Here is a 14,319-nt window from a genome sequence, read left to right on the forward strand (position 1 = left end):
AGAAGAAACATTCAACAACAGTTGTAAAACAACAGAGGCCTCCTAATCCTATGTTAATGGACTTCATGGAGACACAAAAATCCAGTCACCCTACAGTTCTTATAAGTTAAGTGCCAGTCAGGCAAGGAGTTCCGGATGGTTAGACCCCTGCAAAAGTCAAGGGCAGACAAAGATCTGCTAAGGAAAAAAAAAAAAAAAAAAAAAAAAAAAAAAAAAGGCTGTCTGAAATACACTACAGATGTGAGGCCCAGTTTCTGCAGGTGATAAAACAACTTTGTGATCAGATCTGAATCTGCCTTTCCCCATTAGTATCATCAGTGCCTGTCATTGTGACAGTCATCACAATGTGGCTAACGTGGCTAAACTGGCTGTGGCTACGCTGTTGTTGTGTAATTGCAAGTGATAAAAATGAGAAGGGGATAATGCATTTAGCTCTTTAGCGATGTGACCACATCTTAGCCATATATGCAGCATTATATGTCTCACCTTGACCATAGAAACTAAGTGGAGAGGGTGAAACAGGGAAATATCAGTGAAGCCACTGCAAAATCACTGTTTTGACTTAAATTGCAAATATACAAGACATGCCTTACAAAATATTACTCACAAGGACTGACGGTAGTGTATTCAGGTAACTTAAGTTCATGTACAGGTATTTTAGCCATTATTTGTATTTTATAGCTGCTTCATCCGTTCTCTTCAGACACTTGTTTGTGGCTCTGGTCAGTGGCTCAAGGACAATCAAAACCTCAAACAGGCACGAGCTTGTTCTTTCTAGAGAAGCACAACTGATACTTGCTTTTTTATTTACATCCCTATACTGTCACTTTCCCTGTACCGGAACAGCCTCTACTGTGGCCTTGCAGTGAACCAGACCTGACAAATCATCTGCTTGAAAATAGACTTTTCTTTTTTTTTGAAGAGATTAGTTTTCAGACAGTTCCTGTTCCCTAGCTGAGTCCACTGCACAGCACAAATGTTTGTCCCAGCACAATGAAAAAGGCAGTGTGGGAGTAGAAACACAACAACCAAAGGAGCATAGTGTGCAACTTATCTTCAGCAACTACTGCTTTGGATTGTAAAATGAAGCTCCAAGAGACTACTTAGGCTCCAAAATGAACTTCAGCTCCAACCTTCCAAGTGAAATAACTGCAAACACTGGGAAATCTAAGATTTAAAGGCATAAATTCTGGGAGACAAAAATCCTTTGAAGGACTAGGCTTTCATTTGGTCTACACTCCACATCAGCAGTAGCAGAATCTTAATTTATTGTGTGTTTGTTAGTATTTCAATTTCATTGCCAGTAATTGATTAAAATTCTGCTACTGCTACAGCTACCGATAAATAAATTAGCTAAACATTTAAATGACATAATACAAAGGACTTGAATTTGTATGATGTATGAAATCTCTAGCATGCAAGGAGCATAGCAGTGAGGGCTTTCAGAACCCTCAGTCTCTTACCAGGAGGGCTACTTTTACAGGACTTACTGCTTTTCTGCCCAACAAACCCCCTTTACCCATTCCTCTTGGGTTTTGTGTTTAGTTTTCAGCATTCAGAACACTGAATCTAGCTTTGTTGTTACAGAACACATTGAATGTCACAGCAGGTTGTATGTGCAAAGATCACATGTTAACTGTATATGAAAGGTTTTTAAACCTGCTAGTAAAAAACCCTTTGGTTTTCTGAAGTCCATCATTAAATTAGACACCACTAACAATTCCTGTTCACCCAGAATACCCTTTTTTCCCCTACAAACAATTCAGTTCAAATAAACAGTTTTCTCTTTGGCAGTGGTCTGCTGTATTGTTGATAGCTTAATTTCACTAGTTCTTCCCTTATCGTAGGTTTTGTCTGCTCAACAGACCGTATCCACACTACCAGTAGATACAGCTGAATGAACTCCGAGCACATTTTATAAAGACAGGCATGTTCAGCACTATTTAAGAAACACAATTAAAACTAATTTTCAAACTCTTTCCAACATAAATTCAGGTGGGCATGTTTTCTTTTTCTGAACTGGAAAAGCAGCAGTTTACTCTTAGTTACAACAGGATATGAAATTGTTTCACTACTGATTTGGTGGCAATCATTTACTGAGGTGCACTGCATAATGGGAAGGTTTGGTAATGTTACATTACCCAGAGTAGACAAAAAACAAAACAAAACCAAGACAAAGGGGAAAAACAGAAATGGCCATCAGCAATCAACAAAGCTCTTGTTTTATGTTTCTCAACTTCTGTACGTGCCATGCATGTTACTGAAAAGCCCCTGGATCCTAAATACACTTTTTTCTTTTTTTTTTTTTTTAGTGCTTGTTTTTTTTCCCCTGATATTTCAATTTTGGGACCACAGTGAACAGCGTATTTCACAGAGTACTAGACTACTAGCAACAGGTGGACATTTTTGTATTATAAAGACTGAAGCACTTGCATCCCCTAGTGGCAGCCCGATTTATTTTTTGGAGTCTAAATTTAACGTAAGAAAAAATGTAGTTCTATCTTTAATCATGTATGTATTTATTACACCAAATTTTGTGAATGACAAAAAGAAAGGAAGATAATTTAAAATACTTTGAAGTGATTTTTTTTTTAAATGTTATTCTAGTTAAATAACATTCTAGTTAAGAAGTTATGAGAATTATTTAGAAAGACAGACTCTGAAGGAGCAGGTTAGTCAGTTGAATTCACACCACAAAAATTCCCACATTATTTCTGCACCTCTTACTGAAAACATTACACTTTGCATTAGAATGTATCAGTCAAACTTCAGCCAAATGACAGAGGAGATTAATCTTCTAAAACCAAAAGGGACTGTTACAATCACCTTCTCTGTTCTCTTACATAGCATAAATCAATTACAATGTTCTCTGTTCTCTTACATGGCATAAATCAATTACAATGTCCAAGCAAACTAGATTTTTTTCTCCATGCCCTACAAATATGCTCATGAGTTTAAATCTGTATACCCATGTTGAAAAGGCGTATCATAAACTTCGAGTACAGGAACAAAATCTGACATCTCTATCAGTTTCCTTGTACTCTGATCTTCACTCTGACCATTTATCCTAAGTGTTACTCTATGGAAATATATCTGATTTACTTAAGTGCCAATGGTAGTCGAACCAGAATTCATGTGTACATTCAAGAAACTGGCAAAGTATGAGGTAGAGGCTAATGCTTTTAATAACAGCATAATGGGATCTAATACTTCATTAGATGAACATATATACAGATTATATGCCAAATTTTCATTTTTTTCTTTTCCATCCTCATGTTGTGCTTAAAAAAAATTAAGAATGCAGCAGAATTAAGAATGAGCAGCAGATTAAGAATGAGCAAATTAAGAATGAGCAGCAGAATTTGACTATTTCTACTGAAATACGAAGCTGGATTACATTTGGAATACTCAAACCCATGTTGCTGTGCCATCTGGTGGCTACAAGTTTGTAATGCAGATGCAGGCAAATCCCAACTAAACCTCCCTAAGCTCTTGTCCAGGCTTCTTCTCACATCCATCCCCTATAAAACTTCATTTGCTGTATGCTTTTTTTTCTTCTTTCATCTGTGTCTTTATGCTACAGAGCATCAATAAGAATTATGTACATACACAGTCAGAGCCACTATTGACACTACAGGTTATTTGGGGTATTAGGAGGAAGCTGGTAAAGACAAAAACTACAGAACACCTATGACCTGCTGGAAAGCCAGTCAAAACCATTACATTGCAAAGAAGGATACCTTAAGATATCTGCTTTTTGCAGATGGCAATGGCACCCTGCAATGGTACACTATGTAGGACAACAACTGAACAACAAACTGAATCAACTGAAAAAAAGTAAATTGCAAGCTTAAAGAAGTGATACCCACTAACACCCCCTTTATTATTTCAGATTTCTTGTCTTTAAACAGAGCTGTAAAAATAATGTAGGGTTTTAAAAAACAATTTAAAAAATTTTCTGTTTCTATGCACAAATCTATCAGATTCCTTTGGAGAGCAGAGACACAACACGGCCACTCAATGCCATGACTGAGAAATGAAGTCCAGGAACTTCTTTATTTCAACTGTACACATAGAATACAGAAAAAGTAACTAACCTCCTCATCTGAACTGGACAGGGTTAGTCCAGGAACCTCATGGCTTAAACAAGACAGGTAATGAGTCTCTGACTTGTGTCAGAGATCCAGACCTACTTGGTCACAGCAATCTTACGTCTTTACTAACAATAAGCCTTGTCTGTGGTCCTCTACTAGCCCTGCTTTGGGCTGGAAATTAATGTGCCAAAAAATTGAGAGCTTACACCCATGTGGATTTACAGACTAACATGCTTTAGCTAGTAACTTTTTTTTTTTCTTTTTTCAGTATTACTGTTGCAGAGTCTGACTATAAAACCACTCAGTAACATCCACAGAGTTATCAGTGGCACTTCATACTCTAAAAAGTGAGTGAAATAGAAAGGCTGAAAGTTCCAGGAATAGAAAATACTGAAATTCAGGATTCTTCAAAATTGCTATTTCATTTTATTTTATTTTTAAATAGCAACATATTAAAGCTACTAGCTACCTCAGCCCTTTCACCATCTCAGAAGGACAGGCCGAATTGACCCAGGATTTCAGGATTTTGCACCACTATGCATGATATAATGTAGAATGTTTCCTCGTTCAAACAGATAGACTTACCCATTATCTAAACCATTCTGCCCAATTTTCTTTCCTATGTCACCTACCATCACACCTGGCATAGGTAGGAGAGTTTTTATATCTCGAATCTGCATAGAAGAGGAAGGAAACATTAGTTCAGTTGTGGGACAATTAAAGTTCTTGGTTGAACTCTTCAAACAGTGAAAATATTCCCAATTTGTATTCTGTCATTAATACTAAAGAAAGCTTTCTGATTTTGCAGGCACATAATCCTAGATATACTTACATATCTGTTCATTCAGGACATAGGTCTCATAATGAAAATTACTTAAGCTAATAACAATACTTTGTTAAGTAAGCCTTAACACAGATCAAATTAACATTGAAACCTCCTTCAGGTGCACGCAGAGAGCAGGAACCAACCTAACGTCAATGGAACAATCAGCTTCAAGATATTCCCTGACCTTAAGCCTTGTCCAAGACTTTCAGGACTTCATATAGCATAGGTTATTTCTAATTGTATAGGCAGTGTGATAATCTTTGGGCTTCTTACCTCTTCAGCATTTTCCAGTTGCAGAAAACTGACATAAAATTGGCTGAACAACCAGCACAAAAACACAGTGAACATTTTAAAATGGTGCACTGTTCACAATTGCTATTAATATTGAAGGCATTCATTAAAGCCGTAAGAAACAGTATTAACAGAAGATCTTTAATTTAATACCCCTCACCCACACAGAAAGACAACAGATTAGCAATATTCTTATCCTACCTGTACAATAAAGGAATGTAATCCTTGGCATTGTCCATCAGGAGTATACAGTTGGGCATACACAACTGCATGGGTGGCGTGTTTCCCCATATTACCAACCCAGAACTTTGCAGCTTCAAAGTCAGGTGTATTGATGATAAATTCCTGTAGCCAGCAAAAAAGGAGAAAAATGATTAAAATGATAAAACCTATTCATGGACAAGATCATGTTTTGAAAGCATCCATTAGCTGCCAGTATTTCATCCTGTACTGTGCTCCAACAGTTAAAATCTCTCTTACAGTGTTCAACTTTGGAGAGAACTCATGTGGCTAGGAAAGCTTTAAAGGAGAAAAAGTTAATGACTTGACTGTAAGGCCTAAATTTCAGCCTTTAAATTGTTCATTGAAGCAGTTAAAAAAGTAAAGCAAAGTGATGGACTCTGAAGCATTTCCTAGATCTTGGGTTAAGGTGAGCTGAGTCCACTGTGGGCTGAAACTTGTGCAGGGACCACCTCCTTCTTGTGCAGTTTTCTATGGAAAGGAATGCTGGCTAATAGTGTGAAAGCACATTTTCCAGTTTGGACAACTAAGGGACCACGAGTAGAATCCATTCTCTAGAATACACGTATCACAAAATGCAGACATAACTTCAACATTCAGATTTTTAGATTACAAATACTGTGTTTTCTGAAGAAGTCTAACAGATTAACAGTGTTAAGTATTATTCCTGTGCATTAAAGACTAACCTGAGTGCTACGATCAAATGTGGCAGTGGTCCGTATGCCTTTGGTATTAGTTCCATGGCTGAGTTCAGTCAGAGCAAAACATCCAAAAATCTAAACAAAGAGATATAAGGCACAATTCAAGACTAGTTTATTAGAGTAATTAAAACCATAAGACATGAAAACGATTACTAATTTAGCTCTTGAAAAGTGACTTGCAATTACAAAATCTACCTGCAGTAGGGTAAAAGATTTTTTTCCTTTGCTGATGGCTGATTTATTCAGACAGGTACAGATTGTTACATGCACTGACTGATAGTTTTCAACTGTCTGGGCTGAGAGAACTCTTTTGCGATGAAAATGGGTGAATCATATGAATATATGCATACACTTGATTCTCCATCAGTATTTGGGAACACCAGCTGTTTGAGGTCACACTGAAATGTAAATATTGCACCCTTTTACCTAGCCTGGTTTGGCCTGTGGTATTCAGCTGTAGTTACCAAACCTTTGAAAGGCAAGTGAAAACAAAAAATGTAGGAGTATATTGCTGTCTGTCTACTGCTGAGACATAAACAATTTCAGAAGATTCAATAAGTAAGGAAGGTGAATGGTTGACAAAGAAACAAGATAAAAAATGATAAAGAGATGCAAAAGAGGCATGATGCTCAGTTTGAATGCACTCAGGAGTATTTATCTTGCAGAATCAATGAGGGTCAGTCAATGAGTGAATGCTGAGCAGGAGAAAATGTTCAGGATTGGCTCTTTCTGTATCAGGTAGGCTGGACTTACTGTACAGAGCACTTGGTTCTGGGTCTCCTTTGGAATCTCTGTGGAGTTTCTGTGGCATTAAGAGATTATTGTTTTCTGGTTTCTGGTTTCTCTATGGAATATTTACAGCATCATGCCAAGGGCTTGTGTTGCATAGCATATGATGTAGATGTTGGAGTCTTTGAGAGTGCAAAATTTGCTACCACACTGTTAAAAGACACTGGGCAATAACAAAACTGGCATAGTGTCATCAATATTGCCTTTTTGGGAGAAGTCAGCAAACTTTGACTGCATGTTAACTTGGACAGTCTAATACAGATTCAGGAACTGGTATGACAACTAGCAGTGAGAGCAGTCAAGGCTCAGTGCTTCAATGTGCTCCTTGGTCTTCTTTTTGCTATTTAGATCAGTACCTAAGTAGATCAGAAATAATACAAAGGTACAGGTAATGCCATGTTTCTGACAATGCCCAGTTCTCACAAGCTATTCAAAAAAATTTACCTCCATGTTAAAAACTTTTCCCAGTAGGTCTGCAAACCTGTTTGAAGCACTCAAAATTGTACCTGCAAATACCTGTAAAAACAAATAATGAATGAAATCTGTAATCCCATGATAGAAAACACAAATATATATGCAATAGTGATATCCATTAAAGAGACCAGGGAAAGGTTGGTTGCATAGTAAACTACTACTTAGACTATACCTTAAGGAAGCAAGTCAAGACTTGATCTTGTCATGAACCCTTTGCAGAGGATTGAATACTCTCTGAAGAGAAAACACTGAGTAGTGAGACCAAAGACTAAATGGCCCATTGCTGCAATATTTTCAAGACAGGATCAACTTTTCACAGTTTGAACCTGTTCAAGCCTTCCATGCAAACTCTTAGAAATGCATAGTGAGCTCACTTTCCACTTTTATATGTGGATATCTCCTTGAATAAAGCAAAATTTTCAGACTATTCTGGTTTGTTTCACAGCAAATAGATTGGGACCTGAAGGTAGCTGCTTCAGAACCAGTAAGATTATTGTTTTTAAATCTACCTTCAGTTTTTCTAAAGAGATGTTCATATAACAGAACCCCAGACCTTCCCTGCAGTGAGTAATAATTTATTAATTCAGCAAATATTATTTGACCACCTATCATAGAATCATAGAATGGCTCGTGTGGAAGGGACCTTAAAGATCATCTAGTTCCAATCTCCCTGCCACGGGCAGAACACCTCCCAATAGATCAGGTAGTGGGAAGCTACCTATGTTAAGTATTCCTTCTGAAGTATTTTCTGAGAGACTCATCCAGGGGGGACCTGATGAACAGAAGCCCAGCCACTGATGTCAGTGATAATCTCTACACTGATTTCCATTTCTTCTGGATTCTGCCCTGAATCAACACTCCAGGGGATGAGGCAAGGAAGTTTCTGATACTTGTCTCTGGAGTGTAGAAGTTCTTTTGGCTACTGCTGCCGTTGAAGAGACAGAAGAGGACACAAAAGGTGGAACTGTAAGCATCAAAATACCTTTCTGTACCTGTGCCCATACTGTTTCACCTTTACTCTCCAGGCAGGATTCCAACAGGGATGGGGCTAAAGGACAAAGATCTACTAATATTATCCCACAGTTCTGTGATTCTTCCAAACAGTTAAACAGAATTTGATTTTTGAAAACAATGGACTGGGAAAAATATTGCTTTAATACAACAGACAGAAAACAACAGATTTATGGTATTATAAGACACTTAAATTCACATATATTTTTGACCTGTACTTACACCGCAATGCAAGAAATACTGGAGACACGGAGACCAATCATACATTCCTATGCAGATAACCATATTAAATATTTTTAATGGATTCTCTATGATCTCTTGCTGAGTAAGAAAGTCATACTCAAAGAGTCGTTTACAGCGCAGGAACGTCAGCTCCTGATACTTCTCACGGCTCAAATCTTCTCCAGGACGATGTGCGAAGAAAGGATCATTTTCTAGAGCAGAGAAGATTCTGTTCTTGAGGGTGGGAAAATGACATGAGAACGTTAACACAAAAGCATCAACAAAACAAGTTAATGTTCTTCTAGGATAATACTAGGCCTCAAACTACAATAGTTTGATAGATTCAAGTTTATAAAGGCAAAATCCCCCAGAATTAAAAATATATCAAAATTGTCTGTCATTATATATACAGTTCATGCAGCTAAATTTTACAAAAGCTCCTTTGTCATGAAGTAACAAGTGTGAGACTGATTCATTCTGAATGTAAGAAATTGGTTTGTTAAAAGTTACTTGCTTTTTATAGCCACTTAATTATTTCACTATGAAGCTGAGGGAAGGACTCTAAAGAGCAAGGGCTCTCAATCTGAGAACAAAGGCAGAACTCCAGGGGTAGCATCCAGCTAAAAATATGCTGTAACGTTAAAGGCTACCACAACTGTTCTGTTCCCAGGTGAAAGCAGAAATGTACTCCATTTAATATGTAAATGTGCACATCTTTTAAAATTTTTAAAATATCTTTTTTTTTTTTTTTTTCCTTAGTTAAAACCACAGAATTATAGAATAGCTTGGGCTGGAAATGACCTTAAAGATCATTTACTTCCAACCCCTGGCCATAGGAAGGGATACTTCCCACCAGACCAGTTTGCTCCAGCCTGGCCTTGAGCACTTCCAGGGATGGGGCATCCACAGCTTTTCTGAGCAGCCTGTTCCAGTGCCTCATCACCTCCACAGTGAAAAACGTCTTCTTTATATCTAATCTGTATCTATCCATTTTTAGTTTTAAACATTACTCCTTGTCTTGTAACTACAGGCTCTAAAGAATATGTAACAAAGTTCTCTAGCTTTCTTGTAGGCCCCTTTAGGTATTGGAAGGCTGCTCTAAGGTCTCCTTTCTCCTAGCTGAAAAATCTCAACTCCCTCAGCCTGTCCTCATAGCAGAGGTGCTTCAGCCTCATCATCATGGCCCTCCGGTGGCCCCGATCCAACCGTTCCATGTCCTTCTTGTGCTGGGAGCTTCACAGCTGAATGCAGTACTCCAGGTGGGGCCTAACGAGAATGATATGCTACAGCATTTTTATCACCTCATATCTCTGTCTTGATCATATGATATCCGCATCTTCTTAAATATCTTTTGTGTGATTTAGAAAAAAAAATAATAAAGTGTCTTAGGCAAAATTTTATTTATTTATTTTTATTTTTATTTTTTTTTAAGTCCCTTTCCCCTCTCTGAAAGGAATGTTGCAGTATGAAGGGAAACAAACAAACAAAACAGATGATTCCCCATGCTCCTGTTTCAAAGTTAGGGTTATTCTCTCTCTATGAACAATACCATTTGCTCAGTTTCGAAACTCTTTCAGATGCAGAGCACTTTCTCTTTTTTTTTTTTTTCTGCATACACTTTTAAATATATGTTAGATACAAAACAAGGCATTTTTGATTTCTTTGATCCTCCTTCTAAGATTTTAATACCTACAGTGCACCTTCAATATTAGCTTAAATCTACATAAATCTACACAGAAAAAAAAGGCAGTTCTGTCTCCTCCTACATCTTCCACATCATGCATTCCCACACCACTTTTTGAGCAGCAATTAATCTCCCCCTTTTTAACTTACATCAGGTCAAAGAACAGCAGAAATACCATGAGGCATAAACTTAGGTGACTGTAAATTAATTGTAAAACATGATATATAATAAATACCAGTATTAAATATAATATAGATATATAATACATGATTTAATGCCTTATTATTTATTTTTAATTATTTCTTTAATTTTATTTTTTTTAAATTTATTTTATTAAAAAATGTTTAATGATTTAATTTTAATGATTTAATAATCATAAAGAAAACTGATAAAATACAGTTCTTACTCAGTTTGGAATGGATAATGAAGTCCTGTAATGTAGCATCTACTTGTCTCCACTGTATTGACAATTAGTAATGAAATAAACTTTAGCTGACATCAAAGTAGTTTGCTTAAAAATTCAGTTCTGCTCTGGAAATTACATGTGCAAAGTTAATTTCATGCTCCATAAGTACAGTGTTATTAAATACTTTGTGTTTGAAAATCACATGTGATTCTATTGAAAAGACATGTACAAAATTTAAACATGCTTACTGTTCTTGCTAAACTTACTTTAAGCTGGATGATATCCTCACCATCCAGAAACACTGCCATCTCCTTCCAGTTGAAGGAAGCTTTCTTTCGATATTTGCAGAGCGGCCCCTTGGGGAAATCTGGTAGCAAAGTATCCCAGGAACTTTGGTTGCCATTGGCTTCTTTCAGATTTACTGTGGATGCCATTGATAGCTAAACCGTTCTGCACCAAACAAGAAAATATACAACATGAACTGAAGCACTGCAGATGTCTAACTTTTATAAGTATAAAGAAATAAAAAGGGTTGTTAATTTAACCTGTTCAAATCTGTGAATACAGCAGTGCAAAGCAAACTAAAAGACTGGCTGTACTTTTTTCTAATTCAACTGACGTGGTACAAGCTAAGGAAAAATGTCTTTGATCAAATTTAAATGATCTACATGGCCTTTGTTACTAAAATATGGCCTGCACATTTTAAAATGAGCAAAATATGAAACAGGGACAGCATTGGTGAATACTGCATATTAAGAGGTGAGAAAAGATCTAGGGAAGAAAATTGCATGTTCTGAATAACCTAATGTGAATGATTAAGCCACTTCACTTCTATCTGTAGTGCAAAATAAAATATAAAAGCAACCAAACGTGCACAACAAAACGAAACCCTATTTAGAAGATACCAATACTATCTCCACATTACTAGTTAAAATTCAAGCAATTCTTATGTAAATGTCATGTTGGTTATGCGTTAAGGCTTATTATTGCATAAGTGAAGTAATAAGCTGTTGTTCAGGCATAAACAACACAAGTCAGAAGACTTAAGGGAAATGGTAGGAACTCTGCCCTTATGTTCCACTGGTTGAATATACGAATGAGTAACCATGCAATAAAGTCATGTACACCACTGCAAGAAACAAACTCCTGTAAATTCTGCACATTTGCAACTCCTTTGCCTGATTGAAATAAGGCAAGTCATTATGAAAGCAGACTTCCCAAACCTCCAGAATAGTTAGCGTAGTCCTTTGTTAAAGAATTAACTCATGACAATCTACTTTCACACATCTCCAAAGTTTTGGAGAAAAAAAAAAAGACACTGTGTTTCAGTTTCAAACTTCGATAGAAGATCTATTTTTGGAATACAAACTAAAGTTCTCATGCTTTCAAAACAGGTAGAATTTTCTTCACTAAGACAGAAACTGTACAAAGACCATAAACCCTCCTAAACCTGCTTCCAAATAGTTTTATAATATTCTAATACAAAAAAATACTGCTTTTGCCCTTCCTTGTATTTTGCCAAAATGTTTCTTAAGGCCTGAAGTACTAAATAGTGCATGTTATTTTTTTTGCAACAGAAAATTATTATTTTCCTCTTAATCTGTTATTTTCCTTAATTGATTTTTATAGAGAATAGTCTGTGAAATGAAGTTTTCCCATCTAACTTATATTTTTCAAAAGTCTATATGATTTCTAGGTATGTCAGATACCACTATATAAACTGGAAGCACTTTTAGATCAGTGTAGAAAGGTTACAGCTGAATTTTTCAGGTGCTGGGCTAACATATATTAATTGATTTTAAAATGAAGTTTAGTAATTTCATTTCCAAAATTGGTTGAATAAATCCTGTTTACTAAGTTAACAAAATTTAAATTTCAACAGTTAAGTTTGAAAAGTTAAATTGGAATCTTCCAATAGGAAGATTCATCATTATTTTCTCAGGAAACAAGGACTTTTCTGCAGCTGGAATTCTTCCTTTATTTGGTGAAAAATTATGTACTTAAATTCATTAAATAAGGATTGATTTTGGGGACTGAAGATCAAAGGCACTAGTTATTTGGCTAATGTCAAGCAGTTTACTTAAGTGAACAGAAGGTACTTTAAAATTATTGCTGTAATGGACATTTGACTTAATTAGCTAAAAGTCCAATCAGTTATCTGGGGTAAATGGGAAGCAGGAAAGGTGGAGTGGATAGATTACTGTAGATAACAGTACTGTAAAAGTACAAAGCAAATATCTGATCAGATCAGCATGGAATGATATGGTGCCTACCACAGCTCCTACTAATTTAAGATTGTCCAGAACTGGGCTAGCTCTCACAAATCAACTTGGCTATGTATACTATATATGCTAACAGTTCCAGGAAGGAGCAGTTCCTTCCAGTACTGAGCAACTGGTTTGGAAAGGAAAAAAAGAGAAAAATAAAACCCAAATCCCAGGCACTGAGAACAAAGCATTTCAACCTGAAGCCATACCAACAGACATTACCCTTTTACTGGCAAACAAAAGTGAACTGTAAAGCATTTAAATCAGGCTGAAGCTTCTAGCTCAGAACAGAGAAAAACATGACATCAAAATACTGCAGTTATTTAAATATGTGTGTGTATAAACATTATTTACATTGTAAATCAATGAGACGGTTCAAATAATAAAACTAAGCATTCAAGAAAAGCGTTCCTGCATAGCAAAACAAACAAACAAAAAAATTTCCCTCTCTGCTTTCCTACAATGCTTTGATTGAGTCCTTCCAAGCAACAACTTCAAAATCAACTAGAAATCAAGCCAAGTATTTATTTACAGCAGGAGAATGGCAGCCAAAGGACTGCCCCAAGGTGCTATGTCCATCCTTGAACAACTGTATTCCACTGCCTGTTTGAAATCTGCACATGGATGTGGCACGAAACAACGGTGCAGATTAACTCTCTGAGAATTGCTGCTTATATGATACCTGTTGAGTTTTTTTTATTTATCTAATTAAACGTGGAAGGTGCTCCTGCTGGTAATTCAAGTTCGTGACTGCCCAAACCCCTTTGAGGTTTCAGTTGCACAACCCCTCTTTGAATTGCCTAACTTAAGCAAAAGGGGCTCGTTTCTGGCCGGAAAGCAAAAAAATAACTACGTGAGGTACCACATTTTACTATAAAAGCGTGCTAACATTTGTTTCCTCGAGCTTGAGGGGTCAGATTGTGTGTGACCTGCGGGATTACAGCCCCAAAACCCCAAGCAGCTTTCCCAGAAATGCGTTTTCTACACCGAGATACAGCAGTCAGCACGACAGCTTTGAACTTTAAAAGCCGTAAACACGTTAAAAACCCTTCAGCCTTGCTGCTGGGACTAAAGGTACCTTACACGGTGCTGCTTCAGGGAGGATTCGCAGCGTTTGGCGCCCGCTCCCCTCTACACAACAGCAGAGCGCTTCTAGGAACCGCTCCGCAGCCGCCTGGCACCACAATTAATCGGGTTTGCAACCTTTACGTGCGAGAAGGTGATGAAGGGCCGCTCTGTTTACCGTCGCCGTCCCCGCCTCAGGAACTGACGGGAGCAGGACGCGCCCGGTCCCGCCTCCTTCCCCCCGCCAGC

General features: G+C 37.1%; 1 protein-coding gene across 4 annotated transcripts in view; it reads right to left on the reverse strand.

Moving 5' to 3' along the window:
* The window catches only part of ACOX3 (acyl-CoA oxidase 3, pristanoyl), a 37,171-nt gene extending 22,942 nt beyond the window's left edge, over positions 1–14,229 (reverse strand). Inside the window, exons 1-7 of one of the 4 annotated variants that reach the window (XM_038178270.2) lie at positions 14,089–14,229; positions 11,005–11,188; positions 8,649–8,877; positions 7,386–7,457; positions 6,138–6,227; positions 5,413–5,556; positions 4,680–4,768 (exon numbers count right to left, since the gene is read on the reverse strand). In XM_038178270.2, coding sequence (XP_038034198.2) covers positions 4,680–4,768; positions 5,413–5,556; positions 6,138–6,227; positions 7,386–7,457; positions 8,649–8,877; positions 11,005–11,141 — 761 coding nt within the window. In that variant the 5' untranslated portion in view covers positions 11,142–11,188; positions 14,089–14,229. Of the gene's footprint in view, positions 1–4,679; positions 4,769–5,412; positions 5,557–6,137; positions 6,228–7,385; positions 7,458–8,648; positions 8,883–11,004; positions 11,189–14,083 lie in introns of all 4 variants that reach the window. The other 3 variants (XM_021270002.4, XM_038178269.2, XM_038178268.2) reach the window with 3 other exon arrangements.
* Between the last annotated feature and the right edge of the window lie 90 nt (positions 14,230–14,319).

This window comes from Anas platyrhynchos, chromosome 4 (assembly GCF_047663525.1).
Source record: "Anas platyrhynchos isolate ZD024472 breed Pekin duck chromosome 4, IASCAAS_PekinDuck_T2T, whole genome shotgun sequence".
Classification (NCBI taxonomy): domain Eukaryota; kingdom Metazoa; phylum Chordata; class Aves; order Anseriformes; family Anatidae; genus Anas; species Anas platyrhynchos.